Source organism: Podarcis cretensis, assembly GCF_951804945.1.
Source record: "Podarcis cretensis genome assembly, chromosome: 13".
Classification (NCBI taxonomy): domain Eukaryota; kingdom Metazoa; phylum Chordata; class Lepidosauria; order Squamata; family Lacertidae; genus Podarcis; species Podarcis cretensis.
Genome location: NC_137182.1, coordinates 23,529,750 through 23,545,927, shown reverse-complemented (window position 1 = coordinate 23,545,927; position 16,178 = coordinate 23,529,750). Strand labels below are relative to the sequence as shown.

Here is a 16,178-nt window from a genome sequence, read left to right as displayed (position 1 = left end):
GTATGTGTGTGGACTTATAGCTGAGTGAGCTAAGGATCAACGAAGGAAGGAGGGACCAGGATACTAAGGGATGACCAGGTGGCAAGCAGATAGTCTTTCTAGCAGTGGGTAGCTGCTAGGTAGCAGGCTGTGCAGGAAGGGTGAGGAGATAAATAGCAACAAACTCGAAGTACCAAAGGGTAGCATCTGATTCACTTAAAACTGTTTTTTCCTGGGCTGAAGTCAACCTGAGCCATCTTTCCACATGTCAATCGGCTGTTAACATAAATTGATATACAAGTTAGCCCTAAAACCAGAACTCTCGGGTTCTCTTTCCAGTTTTGGAAAGGAATTGGGGAGCGGAGATGAATCGAGCTTGCTAGCTTAGAGTGGGAGGAGGAAAGTGTGAAGGTATTTTCAAATGAAGTCCACAGTGGTTCTTGCTTTGATTGGATTTGTTATGCAAATGTCAAATGCACAATGGCCTGAGGAGAGAGGAAGGCCTCTCCTCTCCTTTCTCTTCCAGGTTTTAACAGTGATCAGAGTGAATGGTGTGGAAGAGGCTCAAAGGCAGTCTAAGTTTCATATATACAAAGTACTCTCCAGGTCAGACTGATAAGATTTTGTAGCCAAGTAAGGAAGAGACAATGGCTTGGGTACTGCAGGAGGAGGCTCAAACCCAGTCCTGATACATCTCTACTGGGAGTTGCCCTGACTCCCACCCAACACATGCAGACAGAAGATCTTACTTGTAAGTAAGAAAGAGATATTTATTCAGGCAAGTTAACAGTACAGGCTTGGCAGCTGATACAATGCTCTGGAGTCATGATTTAGGAGTTCAGGAGCAGTGCAAGATGATCAGAACTAACTGGAAGGGATGAAAATGTCCCAACAAATTTCCCAGCCCTTCTCAATAAGCTTTTAAAGACAAGGCATGGCGCCAGAGCCATCTTTCCCATAGGGCTTAGTGGTGCGTTGCGCCAGGCCGCCGGCCTCTCAGGGGCGTCCCAGCGAGTGGGGGAGCCCCAGCGGCTTTGCCGGCGGCCTCCCCTTTCCCTGCACGCCCACCAACTGCACCCCACCAACCATATGGCTGGCGGGCGTGCAGCATGCCTGCCAAGTCTCCTTGGGAGGAGGGCGATCCCCGCAGAGGCTTAGGATGGAAGCTGTGCCCTGCCAACCATATGGCTGGCGGGCACACAGCTTCCCTCCCAAGCCTCTGCGGGGATTGCTCTCCTCCCAAGGAGACTTGGGAGGGAAGCTGCACTCTCCTCCCACGGAGGCTTGGGAGGCTTGGGAGGGAAGCTGCGTACCTGCCAGCCATATGGTTGGAGGGGTGCAGCTTCCCTCCCAAGCCTCTGCAGGGATTGCTCTCCTGCAGTGGCATGGGAGAGAGTCGTCGTCCCCCCCCCCCCCGATGGCTGGCAGTGTGCAGCTTCACAGCCCCCCCCCATCTGTGGTAATTTGGGGGCACTGGGTAGATATTTGCACCCCGGCACCGCATCTGCTAAAGATGGCCTGGCATGACGTGTTCACTTGCTAGACTCTCTTGTCTTGTAGGAATGACGAGATTTCAAGTGCATGATCCGTCAGGGCAGTTGGGTCTGCCTTCATCTACAAAGCCAATGCCTGATTCTAGGCAACAAGACTATACCCTTCTGTTCAGTTGCTGACTCATCCCCTTGGCTGATCAAAGCTCTCCCCAGCCTCCACTAAGTTCCTCAGGAATATTAGAAGGAAGAGCTGGCATCCCTCTTGCCCTTCCAAAGTGTCTGAAGTCAGGGTGGAGTTCCCCCCTCCTCCAACCCAAGTTCCCATAACTCAGTCCCTGTACCCAGCTCTGTTTCTCCCTCCTCTTCTGTCAGAGCCTGCCAATCCCAATCCTGACAGCACTGTGGGGTTCATGACAGGAGTCTTCGGAGGCCAAGGGGTCAGGGTTCCATTGTCCCCACTCTCTCCTTTCAACTAGCACTAAGCAGAGAATTCCTTGGCTGGAAACTCTGGCCATTTGGGCGGACACACCTACCTCATAGGTACGTTTACCAGGAGAGGTCAGCTCGAAGCAGCAATCTCTTCGAGAATCCTTGCGCAAGTGGAAAGCCATCTGGGCATGGTAGTTCTCAATGGCAAACATGCCTTTTGGTTGCTTGCCTGCATAATACAGTAATGATGATTCAGCAAACTTCAAGTTGCTAGCTTGCTTACAGATATCACTTTCACAATACAAGACCCAACCTGTGTCTTCCAGATTCTCTCTAAAGTGGGTGGGAAGAAAGAGCCATGTGGGCAGAAAGGAGAGGGGCCCTGAACTGTTTCACTGTCTGTATTTTCCTTCCCAAAACTGCTTTTTTAAAAAGCCATTATTTTCTACAGTGGATATTACTTCTAGTCATTGAGCCTCATTGGAAGAAGGGAACATGTTCCCCTTGGTGTGGTGTTGGGTTTAACAGTAAACTCAATTCTGCACAGGGATCTGCCACCATTATGTCAAGTGTGGCAAGCCACTATATATTGACCTCAGTCCTTCCACTTGTAATATAGTGATATTATTGGCCTAACTTACACAGTTGTTGCAAGGATGTCTTTGATGACAGTACTGCTGTATGATGCTGATGTTGGTGACTGAAAATCCCCTTTACCACTGGCAAAATTTACAGACAAAATGGAACTCTGCCTAAGTCCCAGCGTGTATGCTACAACCTGCAACTGCCACGTCGAGGCTGCTTTAAATTGTATATGTATAGATAATACTGCAAAACATAATTGCTTACTTAGCCCCAGTGTCCATTATCCCTTGAATTGTGCTGGGGAAAAATCCTGTTATTGAGTCCTCCTCCAGCTCTGAATACTCCTAATGCTGTCCCCTCTATCGTCTATTTCTTCTTGTATATTTTTTTTACCTGCTCTGCATTTAATCTCCCTGGATGGGAGGCACAGTATAATCGTAGCCCATCTATCTAGGCATGCCAAATTTGGTTGGAAGTATTAGCTTCCTGTTTATATGCATCTGATGGAGCATAACTGAAAAATATTTATACATGCTGACACATAGATTATATATGGTCACTTAGGGGAGGGTTAAAGCCCGCCTGACAACTAATGGGGGAAAAATGGGCAGTACTTTATTTACACAGGGCCTTGTGTCCGTATTTCTCCTTTCCCTCATTCTTTACTGACAAGGGTGTTGGAATACAACCAGACTCTGTTCTCCGTTCGTAAGGCTGCATCTAAATGGCAGATTCCCACACTGCCTGGTGGGCAATTTATCATCCAGTTGGAAGAGCTACTGTGATGTACTGCTTAGAAGGTTACATGTGGATGAGAGAGACCCAGGTTTAAATCCCTGATTGGTTGAAGCTCATTGGTAAGCAATTATCCTAGCCTAACCTACCTCACAATAAGAATGCAAGAAGAGCCAGTAGCCCATCTAGTCCACTATTTTGTAGCCAAGCAGATGCCAAGCAGGACCCATTGGCAGGGTTGCAACAATGCTGCTGCAATGATAAAATGAGCTTAGCCCTCTGTATGTGCCTCAGAGCTTCGTGGAGGAAGACTGAGGACAATATCTAAATTAAGTTTAGAAAGCAATACTGAGGAACAAAGGAGCTTCAGAGATGCACCAGAGTTCAGGCAACTTTCACCTGCTGTCCCTCCATTCTGCGGACCAATGAACATAAAATCAGGATTGAGGGAAAGCTTAACAGAACCTTCCTTCCTTCCTTCCTTCCTTCCTTCCTTCCTTCCTTCCCTCCCTCCCTCCCTCCCTCCCTCCCTCCCTCCCTCCCAATGTATCTGGATAGTGCAGTGAAAATACTGAAGGGATATGGCTGTGTACATGTGTCAGGAGTACTACATACTTTTTTCATTTGCAAAGTAGTAGAAGGTCATATTGTCAAGGACACACCATCGCTTCTGCCACTCAGAGCCAAATATTTTAGAGTCTGTGAAGAAGAAAGAAGAAGGTGCTAGGTGACAGGAGAAGAATAGGAAAAGAAGGAGTGTCTCTTCATCCACAAAAGGTATCCCAAGGTGTGCTTTCTACATCGATCAGAGGGCATTACTACTACTAATACTACTAGTACTTAGGGCTAGTAGCAAATATGAGCAAATTCACCATAAAAAACACAAAAAAAATTGGGATCAACTTGAAAATGCACATGTCAACTGTGAAGAGCACACTAGTATATATGCTACTTTTGTTTTCAAAATGTTTGTAGGTGACCTCCGAGGAAGAATAAGGCACACTCTCTACTTGTGAGAGATATTCTAGGGGCAGAGCAGCATGACTAATTCTGTCCCCTCTGCCTTTATCTGTTACAAAATCTCTTCTCACATGTCCCCTCCATTTAGCAGGAGAAGGCAACACCTTCTCCAGACTGATGGCTTTCTTCATTAAGACCATTCCAGAAAAATCTCAAACTATTTCCTAATCACTGGCATCCATTAAGAGGCATCTCATTGATCCTTCTGGGCCAATAGTAGTAATCTGCTTAACGAAAGTATAATCAGATATATGTTCCTAACAGAATTTCAGAGGCAAGTAAGAGGCAAGTAATACATATATACATACAGTACATGTACCTTCCGTAGTTGATACAACACATCTGCATTTTTCACTTGGACACTTTTCCTAACATCTAAATCGGTGAATGAGAAGCTGCCCACAGTGTCTGCCCAGAGGGCTTTAAATTTTCAACAGATGGACAGCATAGGGATGGATTATGAATGGATAAATCAACAGCAGGTGCTGTGAAGATTAGTTTGGCAGATTTTTACCTCTGGATCTCTTTTCCAAGTAACCTTGTTTTAGAATGCCTCCTTGCTCTTGAGTGGCCTTCTGCAAGTTGCTCTCGGCTTAAAAAAAACAAAAACAAAATCTCAATAAGCATGGAAAATTATGCTTGGGGAATCTTCCAAGACAACAAAATCAAGGAATTCAGTAGTATTTTAATCAAACTACACCCACAATTATCATCAATTTCCATTATATATGTGATGGAAAAGGCAGTCACTGCCAAACAGCTTTCATGTGGCTGGGCTCTGTATCATGTCAGTAAGGGAGGCATGGGCCAATCAAATTAATCATATTGGTTGGTACTATGCCAATGTTACATCTCTGGCTGTATACACACTCTTGTTTATTCTGCATCCAGCGCTGTCCCATGGCTGGTTTGGGAAGCAGTATGCACACATTAGCCCTAGTCTATATCTATCCTGTATATATCCTCTCATTCCTTTTGAAATATCAAACTTTTCTCCAAACTAGCTTCAATTAAATTGAAAAAAAGAATGTCCAAGCTGTGTTTTAAGCCGGTGATGTGCACACAACCCCCAGCTATGTGAGATACAAAATTTGGATTCCAGCATAGGGAGATGACCTACCACTTCCATTTGGTCTTGAACATTGTGTGTGCGTGTGTGTGCATGTTTGTGTATGTGGTAAAATCCCAGTCCAGGCTGAACTTGCTTGGAAAGCCTGTTTAGACAAGCTTATTCATTTACTGAAAAGCATTTGTATACCACTTAATACTTTAAACATACCTAAGCGGAGTTAAACAATAGATCATCAAAACATTAAACCTAAAACCAGTAAACAGAAATATAAAAACACATGAAGGCATATAAAAGCAAACCAGAAATAAACAGAGGATTCAAACCCATAAAAGTTGTCACTGTGGGATAGCCGCACAATCCCATACATGTAGTTCAGAAGTAAATCCCAGTGAATTTAGTGGAGCTCACTCTCAGGTATGCAGGTATAAGATTGCAGACATAAACAACCAAATGGAGACATTCATTGTGATGGGATAATATGTGTTGATATAACTTTATCATTGCTTCAGTGTGCATCCAGTTCCAAATGCAATCCACATCTGAGGGGCTCCACAAAACCTCTACCCTTGGGGGTGTAACTATGTATAAGTTTCTAGAGCTGCAACCTACATGGCAGTTGCACCCTTTGCTCTGGAGAATCTTTCTCATCCCATGTGTGTGTCTGCAGTTTTTCAGTGGTTTAGGAAGATGTGCTCTGTAAATCTTCAGAGATGTTCTCTTTGTTGTTATTATTTCACATTTTCCAAGATTTGGTAATAAAAATTGAAACTGAGTGAATCTTGGCTCTGGCAGCAGCCCCGTGTTGGGTTTTGGACGTATTATGAAGTGAAAACACTCTCTCTTTTTTTTTTAATACATATTTATTAAAGTTTTTGAATAAAAATGCATAAATCAACAACATTACTTATATTATAACATAGTTTCATCACTTCTTTGGACTCCCCCACGTCTCCCGCTCGCACTTACATCGTTACAGAAAAAAAAAAAGATTTTTCCAAGCAAATTACCCACTTGTTTACAATCTTATCTCCGCTCATTTAAATAAAATCTAACAGTTCTCCAATAAATTTATATTTTCCTTAATCTCACTTATCGTCAAAATCAGATCTAATTCAAAGTGAAAACACTCTCACTTCACAATACAGCCCACTTCACACTGTGAATGCATTTAATACACATCTTGGCACATCAAGCCTGGACCTGTGAATCGATCCGCAGTCTGCCTCAGCCAGAGATTTACACCCTTTCTCAGACATTTACATAACCTTTTGCCTAGGCTGCTTATATTTCTTGTTAATTAGCTGAAAGCTGGAAATGTAGAGTCAATTAATTCTTCCAATTTCTCAGTGTCCAAACTAGGAAACCAGGGGGCCCAACCTAGAGAGCTGTGGTGACAGCAGCAAAGCTTATCCAAGGCATCTTGCTGTTGCAAGTGACTGCACTGCATGATCTAAGTGAGGCTCCCCTGGAAGTATCCACCGCTGTAATGTAAATAATGCTGTCACCCAACTCTCAGATTGTGCACAGAAGCCACTTGGGATGCCAGTGCAGTTGGACCATGTCTCATCAACAGGAAGGTGTTGCAGAAATGCAGCACAAATAGATAAGCCATGCCTAGTACACGAGCTAGTGGTACACAAGATTCCGCAGTCTATGTACATATTGTCCAATTAACAGATGATCAACACCAACATACAGCAAACTTTTATGCACCTAAGCACAGCAAATCTTCATGTGAAAACTATTGTAGCTTGTGCTTTTTAGAAGAGGGCAAAAGGCAATCTATGGGAGAAATGTGCAATTCAAAATTTATGTATCAATGTGCAAATCAAACACATACATACACCAGGATGTTCTGCTCTCTAGCACTCAAAAGGATGGCCATTCTGTTTCTGAAAATATCAGCTTTTATTTTTTAATGTATACAATAATGTACTATGAGATGTTGTAGTGAAGATGATTAAGCTTCTAGAGGTGTTTGGCTCAGCTACTTGCCTGGCCATTTATTGGCTTAGCTGCTCTCATCATCCAAATTTCTGAGTGATGCGTTTTGAAGCAAAAGTTGAGTTTGCATTCAGAACGTGACTTTAAAAACTCAAAATTGGAACGCTTTAAATTCTTGATTGTTTTAATCTTGGAAGGCTTCAGATATAAAAACTCAATGTGCCTATTGTCAACTTACTGCCTGTTATCTAACAAATGCCACTTATCAAATTCTACTATCTAATATTGAGTGCCAATTACAATATAAATATAGATGAAAATATTGAGAGATTATGTTTTAGGAATGTTCCTGCAATTAGAGAAAACCCAGCGAATATTTTCCATTAAAATTCAGAAAGAGTGCAACCAAAAAATACATTTAAAGCACTTTTAGCGACTGTAACAGTCCACAGAATTTTACATGTATGAATGACAAAAATGATAACTTGCACTTAAATGCAACATCTCTTCTTTTGAATATATAGTAAATGTATGCATGTGCATGTAATGCTATAGGAGTGGTCAATGTTGTTGGATTATAACTCCCACCATCCCTGCCCATTAAACATGCTGGTTGGGGCTCTTGAGTCCCAGAACATTCAACATTGATGGCACGAACCTTTTATGAGAAACTTGGCCACATGGGAGGGGCTCAGTGTGGCAAACTACTCTTTCAAATTCTGACCAATCTAGCAGACAGAGTATTCTCCAAAGAAGTTAGTCTGGCGATAGATGTTCTGCAGTGGTAATTGGTGGTTTGTTTATGTTCTAGAGCAAGAAATAAAAGTGGAATCTAACTGCAGGGTAGGGGCTTAAACTTGTTTCTATCTAGGTGTGCATTTCTTCATGCTTTTTGTGTGTGTTTTTTTAGATATAGAAAGGTGTGTCATATACACAAGGCCCTTTCAGGGGGGCAGGTGTCCAGGGCCCCACTCAGCAGCATGAGAAAGACAGCCTCCTGAACACAGCAGGGCTGTCTTATCACATTTTGAAGTAAGTAAACTAATACACATTACCATCTAAAGAGCAACCCCTCCATAAGACCATTAAGGCCAGAGTCTAAAATTACCTAACTGCACCACTGGGCGTTGTAAAAAAAGAAAAAGAAAAACACAAGTCCTTGCTTGCAGCTCACAATAAAAACAAGAGGGAGAGAAATAGAAAACATTTACATTACCTGGTATGGAGAGTGAAAGAAGGAATGAAGGAAGGAAGAGTATAATAATCAAGAAGTAGGAAAGAATAAGAAAAAAAATGGACATCAAGAGGGAAATGCAAGAGAATTTTTTTTTAAAAAAAGTTTTTAATAAAGTCTTCAAGTGAAACAAAAAAGGCCAGCTGAATATTGAGAGGGAGAGAGTTCCATCCGCAAGGAGCCAAGAGAGAAGGCATAGAGACAAGCACAAGGGAATGGAGGTTTAATCAGAGTATTAGTATTTGATGAACTGAAAGATCAAAGAAGAGAACAGAAAGAAAGAAAGCAATGCAGATGAATAAAGAAAGTACAAGAACATGAGGGGATTTAAAAGTTTAAAAGAATAAATTTAAAATGTTATACAAAACAATAAAGGAAACCAGTGCAGGGAAATCTAGAAGAAGAAGAAGAAGAAGAAGAAGAAGAAGAAGAAGAAGAAGAAGAAGAAGAAGAGGAAGAGTAGTAGTAGTAGTTTGGATTTGATATCCCGCTTTATCACTACCCTGAGGAGTCTCAAAGCGGCTAACATTCTCCTTTCCCTTCCTCCCCCACAACAAACACTCTGTGAGGTGAGTGGGGCTGAGAGACTTCAGAGAAGTGTGACTAGCCCAAGGTCACCCAGCAGCTGCATGTGGAGGAGCAGGGACGCAAACCCGGTTCACCAGATTACGAGACTACCGCTCTTAACCACTACACCACGCTAGCTCTATAGTGGTATAGCCATGATTATAGAATGAACAAAGAAAAACCAAATGAACGAAAAATGAAAAAAGACCAAATGAAACAGAAAGACTGATAAATAAAATATGCAGAAGAGACACAAGATAGAGTGAGAGTTTCTCTGTGCCTCTTTGCTGCCCCATGCTCAATTTACTTATTCTTAAATATCACAAAAAGCTACACTACAAACATTACATGATGCAAAACACTACAAGCACCTGGTGTTTTGTCTTCACAAGGAAACAACCCTTTGGGGTTGGTCTTGGAATTTCTCACTACGCAGGGAAGCGGGATGCCAAAATAACTTCATGTCTAGCTATCCCCACATTTCACATTTGGCCATGTCTCTGTAATAAGTTTGCTTCTGTTTATTTCATGACGAATGAACACATGGTGAGCAGGAAAAGAAACCCTGGACCTAGATGCGTTAATAAAGCAAACACATGATGCTTCCAAAATCTGTCTAACACACACCAGCTTGGCCACAAGGATCAGCATCTTCTTCCCAAACTCCTGGGAGGTCAAGAATTCCACCCTCTGGAGCGTGCTGCCAGTCTGCTAGTGAGCGCACCAGACTCCCAAGGAAGCTTGGCACTGTTCCATGCAGTAGTTAATTTATATTGAATCTCTCCCCCACCCGCCTATCTAAAAGTGCTACTGATCATCTCCCCAGTGGCCATGTTCAGCAGCTTTTTAAGTATGAATCCCTTACCAGAAGGGGGTTCCTTCTTGTTTTGCTAAGCGGCTCTCTCTTAACATGCCAATTCATCCATGTTGTCAAATTTTCCCTCCCCTACTCTCTTCCTTCACAGAACTATTTTCATTTTGGAGTTTTATGACTCTGCAAAACTCTGGGGGTGGACATAAATCCTTTCAAATGTGTCTCGAGGTGAGGTGAGACACAACTGCAGCAGCCAAACATAAGAGTTCATTTGTGCAGAATTCCACCCCACCCTGTCCCGTTCTAAGCTTTTTTATTAGGGGAGAGAATAAGCTATTATTTTCTTCTTCCCTAAGTGAGAAATTCGGTGTTTAACCCTATCTTAAGGACCAAGGTTCCCCCCAGATGTGCAAGCAGCAGTCCACATTCAGGACTGGGTACCAAAGTACAAAGGAAAAGGCTGAAAAGTATCTCTTCTCCCAGAAAGCAGGCATATTATAGTCAATGTGTTTGGAAGAGTCTCTTACAAGGGGATGGAATGGCTAGTGACCACTGCTATCTGCTTAGGGTTGTTATTGTGGATTTCTCTGCAGTGTTCAGTGTGGTTTACCTGCTCCTTATTGAACGGGCTAAAAAAGTCATATTGCCCATAAACATGCTCACTAGCATTCTCACCTTTTGGGATGTCAGCAAATAGAATGCTGACAACTAATGCATGTTTTCTAAGGAAAAGGAAATATCAGCTTGGTTAGGAAAAAGCTCACATGAGGATATGGCATAGCAAGGGTTATGTTCTATTGGCAGGAAGGTAGGGAAAGAAGTAGGAGAGATGAGCAGGCACAGAAGCTGAATCCTAGGAAAGTCACTGGAAAAGCACCCAGATTAGTAGCAGTGGGTTAAAAACCAAGGATTTTAGCCAGATGAAGATGGCAGAGGCCTAAGCAGTGAGGCCTAAGCCCCACCACTGCTATTACTGCTTTTGATTCCAATGAAGCAAATGCCCCAAACCAATGGGATTGAGTGAAAAAAGTAAGTCCTTGGGTCTGGGAAATCCAGATTCAAATTCTATCTTTGCCATTGGAATCCAAAAAATTGCAACAGCAACATTAGACAATGTGAATGCTGATGCATCCAATGGATAAACACAGCCTCCGCTAGGGCTACCTTATGTAGATATCCCTGTAGCTTACAACAGCACCAATACATTATTAGGTGTGCTCAGTCCCCCATCCCCCAAGTAAGCTGTAGAGGATATGAACATGAAAGCTTGCATTGCACTTGGTGGAGTGGGGCTGACTATCTAGTCTTGTGTATTTCAATATTTTTAAGCTTAAATTTCCCATCAGTACAGTGGTACCTCTGGTTAATAACTTAATTTGTTCCACAGGTCTGTTCTTAACCTGAAACTGTTCTTAACCTGAAGCACCACTTTAGCTAATGGGACCTCCCGCTGCTGCCACGCAGCCAGAGCACGATTTCTGTTCTCATCCTGAAGCAAAGTTCTTAACCCAAGGTACTATTTCTGTAACCTGAAGCGTCTGTAATCTGAAGCATATGTAACCTGAGGTACCACTGTAAAACTAGAACTGGGGCCTATATGATCATTAAGAGGGCCATAGAGATTGTACTGAAATGTGTACTCAGTTTTCCTACTATCACCTGAGTCTAACTGCCACCCTCTTCTGGCAGAACTGTGGGAAACAGAAATAGAACTGGGCTAAAAGGGGACTCTTCCTCTTCCTCTTCCTGGCAACCAAGTACTTGCAGAAAATTTCACAGTTGCCTCCAGTAATCAGCAGTCAGAGTGGTGCCTGAACTGGTCACAACAGTCCCCTGCACAAGCGCTATTGAAGACCTGCCACTCTCAAAGTGAAGCAGACACCCTACCACCACCACTCCATTTCAAATTTAAGGCAGAGCAGATTTTGATAGCTGTGTACAGTTCATCCCTTTTCAGACTATGCCTCTATCTCCTGCCTAAGGCAGCGTCTTTGGCCTGCCTCACGGTAAGGCCAGCTTTGCATAAATGACAAATACTAAAGTGTGCCTCTTTATTGAAACCCATCCCCCTCTCCCCTTGTGTTAAAGCCCGCAAATCTAAATGTCATCTTGCAGCGCACATTTATAATTACCAACACAGGCCTGGTACACGGGGAGAAATCTGCCAGTATGAATATTAACATTAATGTGCCCAACGCCAGCTCGCCAATCCCGCTGGCAGGAGCATAAAAAATGCTTGTGAAACTTTTATTTAGACGTTAAAAGATTCCAAACCTCAGCGGGGGTGACAGAGGCAGCCCGTGTGAGTTCCCATCACCGCTCGCGCTTGAATTGAATTACACCGGGGGGAAGGCGGGGAGACGACAGTGAGCTGCCGCGCTTATTTAATCTCATTTGCTATCAGTACATTGCCAGCATGGGGCTTCCCTTCAACCCCATTCCTCAAGAAATAAGCCTGCAGGAAAACTCACTTGCTCCTTTTGCAGAAGCCAGCAACAGGATCTAGTCCAACCAGAATCATGATAGCAACTGATCATGTAACGTAATCCAAGGTTGTAGAAAAAGAAGAAAAATATATGGGCTAATTCTTGTCCTGGTTCCATAGAATGGTTTCAGGTAAAGGTACATGTTCCTTTGTTTCTGAGGAATGATAGCTCACTAAAGTTACTGCAGGTCTGACAGACAATGCACTTGGATGTGCATTTCACCTCCACTTCATACCCCTACTGCTGCCAGCCCAGCTTGCACAAGACTTTGCACATGAAAATTCAGTCGGGCAGAATGTAACATAAGGAAAACTAACATAAGGAAAACTAACTAACATCTTATGGATTTATTACGGTGCAAGCTTTTGTGAACTGGAGTCTACTTCATCAAACCGATGCCTCTTTTATAAAGCCCTTCTGTATGGAGCTGCTGGAATCAATATATGGCTGCCCCCTGTGGTGGCATCACTGAAATTCAGGTGGCAGTATTTTCCATGAATAACCCAGAGCTTTCTCTGCGTAAACCCACTCTTTAAAGCTGAAGTGCGACAAATGGCAATTCAGGCTAGTAATAATAATAATAATTTTATTATTTATACCCCGCCCATCCAGCTGGGTTTCCCTAGCCATTCTGGGTGGCTTACAGCATATATAAAACATAGTAAAATATCAAACATTAAAAACTTCCAGATACAGGGCTGCCTTCAGATGTCTTCTAAAAGTTATGTAGTTCTTTATCTCCTTAACATTTGAAGGGAGGGCATTCCATAGTAAGGCCGCCACTCAGGGCCGGATTTAGATGAAGAGAGGCCCTAGGCTACTCCCCACACCCCCACACCCTCACAAATAGAAGAAAATGGAAGAGTGTTATAAACAAAATTGAGTGAAGCCAAGGATGATGACGGGTATTTAAAAGTCTGCAATTCACAATTTCTCCTCTAAAGGACATAAGATATTATTGTTAAATACCATGGTGATTTTTAAAAATGCGTAAAATTAACACTAATGTTGTAATGTTATTCTTAAAAATAACGGGTGAAGGCATCTGACCCTCACCTGAATCTCACAACTCTCCTGACAGGTGATTTGGTCTGCAGCCACAGTGTGGAAATAAAGGATGAGATGGCCCACCAGATACCAGGCACTCTACTATTCAAATTAGGCCCCAGTATTTTTGTTACAATCCCCTTCTCAATGAAGCAATCAATTTTAATCTAGAATTTAAATTCTCAAAACTTTCTTATTTGTTAATTTAAGCCAGTAAACCACTGTTCTCACTTCATTACAAACAGTATTTCTACCTGGAACACACTTGAGCAAACCTGCTCCTCTTCCTTTCACATATATTTTGTTGCCATTTGCAACTATAGCTGCCTCTGATTAGTTATCATTTATCTCTTTGGGGAAATAATTAGCATCACACATCATGTGCATGGAAGTTGCTGAACCAATTAACCAGCTAGAAGGATTACTGTTAATAGCACCAGTTTTCCTTTAACGTGATACTGCTGGATAGTTTTGAAGGACTGCAAAAGCATTTTTAGTTTGCTTTCTGTTGCCACCCTGGAACTTTTCTTTATTAATGTCACTTTGTTTTGTATGATTCCTTGCAAATGAAGGAAAACAACTTTTCTGCTTGTATATGTTGATAATATAATTTTGGTTACTAAGAACAAACAAGATTGTACAAAAACAGTCTTGACTGTGACAAAGGTGACCTGTGTGCTTGCTTGCTTGCTTAACAGCTGTTGGGAACTTCAGGGTCCCTGCTCTCCCTTCTTATGGTCTTTGTACTGGACCTGGAGACTCCAATAGAGAGCGTTCCATGTCAAGAAGGAGGACAAGTGGGCACCCTATCAAATGACATGGAAGGAGCTACACGGAGCAGGGCCTTTTCACTGGTTGTGCCCATTGTATGGCTCGCTTCTCCCAGACTTGCTCTCTTTTGGCCTATATTTTGGAGCTTTATAATTTAGGAAGACTTTGGAAGAACTGGTTGGCAAAGCTTTTCAGTTGCTGACGTATGAGCAGATTTTATTTGCTGCTATTCTGTGCTTCTTGTGCCCCAGGGTTTACACCAGCGTAATACAGTTGGCCAGGATGCCAGAAGGGATACAATTTACGAGCTTTCTCCATTATCTGCACAGCAGGGCTGTTCAGTCAACAGTGCAAAGGCTGAGCTGAAGTGTTCCCTGCTATTTACCTGCTTTCAGCAATAGGGGTCGCTGTTTGGTAGTACCCAATTGGTTAGCTGTCAGATTCTACAGCTCCCTATTGGTGGCTCTTAGGTTATTCACAAAATACAGAGTCCATTCATAAAACACAATGTTCATTCATAAAGCAGTAACATAAATCTCCATTGCTACATATTAGGTATATATTTCAGCGGTTGAACGTACAGGTTTATGGCCATGCTGTAGTGCAGTGCTTATGCAACTGTGAATAAAAGGTGGCTGGGCTCATTGTCTTGGGGTTTGGGGGGGGGAAGAGGTGACAAAACTGATTTCCAATAAGTGCCCCCCTTTATTTGCATAACAAGTCATTGAGTCTGTATTCTGAACAGTGACACCAGGGACGTAGAAGGTGCAGGGCTTGTCAGTCCCACCCCTGCACAGTCTCATCAGGGCTGACCTTAAGGCAACTGGAGCAATTGGGCCAAATTGGGGCCCCCGCACCAGGGCAATCTAGATGGATTTTATTTATATCTCTAAGATTTTGCAGACTTTGGCTGTGAACTGGGGCCCTACAAAAAAAAAATTCAAGTTACGCCCCACTGCTTCAAATTGGCCTCCATTGGCTAGCCCTGAGTCTCATAGTTGCTGGGCCTGAGTTGCCCTGCCCTTGCATGAAGTCTTGGGTTTGCAATTTTGGGAGAGGGGAGGTCGCCTGCTGGGGAGTGGGCAGGCTGGCGAGGCCCCCTAGATTTAGAGGCCCTAGGCTTCAGCCTACTTAGCCTATACATAAATCCGGCACTGGCGCCACTACCAAGGACACCTGCCTTTTTCCCTGTAACTTCGCTTCTCGCAGTGAGGGAACCAGCAAAAGACCCTTGGAGGACCTCAGTGTTCAGGCTGAGCTATGGTGCTGGAAAAGCTCATTCAGGTATTCTGAGCCAAGGCTGTTTAGAGCTTCAAAAGGTCAGCACCAACACTTTGCATTATGCTTGGAAATGAACTGGGAGACACTGAAGATCCTTTAGGACCAGTGTTATATGGTCCTGGCAGCCACTCCCAGTCACCAGTCTAGCTGCCGCATTCTGGATTAATCAATGGTATCTAATGCCCCTGAGAGATCCAGTAGAACTAGGAAGTAGCTTTCACCTTTGTCCCTAGCCTGCCAGACTTTCTAGCATATAACTAATTCTATTCAGTGTTAGTTTCACAGGTTTTCAGTCATAAATCTATTCCCCATTTTCTTGTGAGGGCATAAAATTTACATTTATATTTTACACATTTTGGTATGCACTCTCTCTTAAAATACATATTTTGTACACATTTTCCTTTTAAAATGTACATATTTGTACACTTTTCTATGGATTTTCTTATAAAATAACATTTAATGAATTTTTGAAACAAAACTGCATCACAAAATTCAAAGAAGTGTGCAGTCTGTTGTTAGCTGCATACTGATCCAACCATAAGTCAGAAACAGCAAATTAGAAAAAGCAAAAAGAGAAGCAAGATTACTTACACAAAGGACAGGTGTGAGATACCTCTGTCATCTCCTACCCATTCTCTCAGCTCTCACAGAACAATTAAGATGAAATCTAGAGAGGAGTGCAGCATGTTTTCAAACCAGCTCTTTGTTTTTAAGGCCTCTC

At 42.8% G+C, this 16,178-nt stretch overlaps 1 protein-coding gene across 12 annotated transcripts in view; it reads right to left on the bottom strand.

Moving 5' to 3' along the window:
• SKAP1 (src kinase associated phosphoprotein 1) overlaps positions 1-16,178 on the bottom strand; it is a 350,548-nt gene that overhangs the window by 103,696 nt on the left and 230,674 nt on the right. For all 12 annotated transcript variants that reach the window (XM_079949862.1, XM_079949868.1, XM_079949869.1 and 9 more), the window contains 3 exons: positions 4,756-4,833; positions 3,837-3,920; positions 2,006-2,130 (listed from right to left, as the gene is read on the bottom strand). In XM_079949862.1, coding sequence (XP_079805988.1) covers positions 2,006-2,130; positions 3,837-3,920; positions 4,756-4,833 — 287 coding nt within the window. The remainder of the gene's footprint in view (positions 1-2,005; positions 2,131-3,836; positions 3,921-4,755; positions 4,834-16,178) is intronic.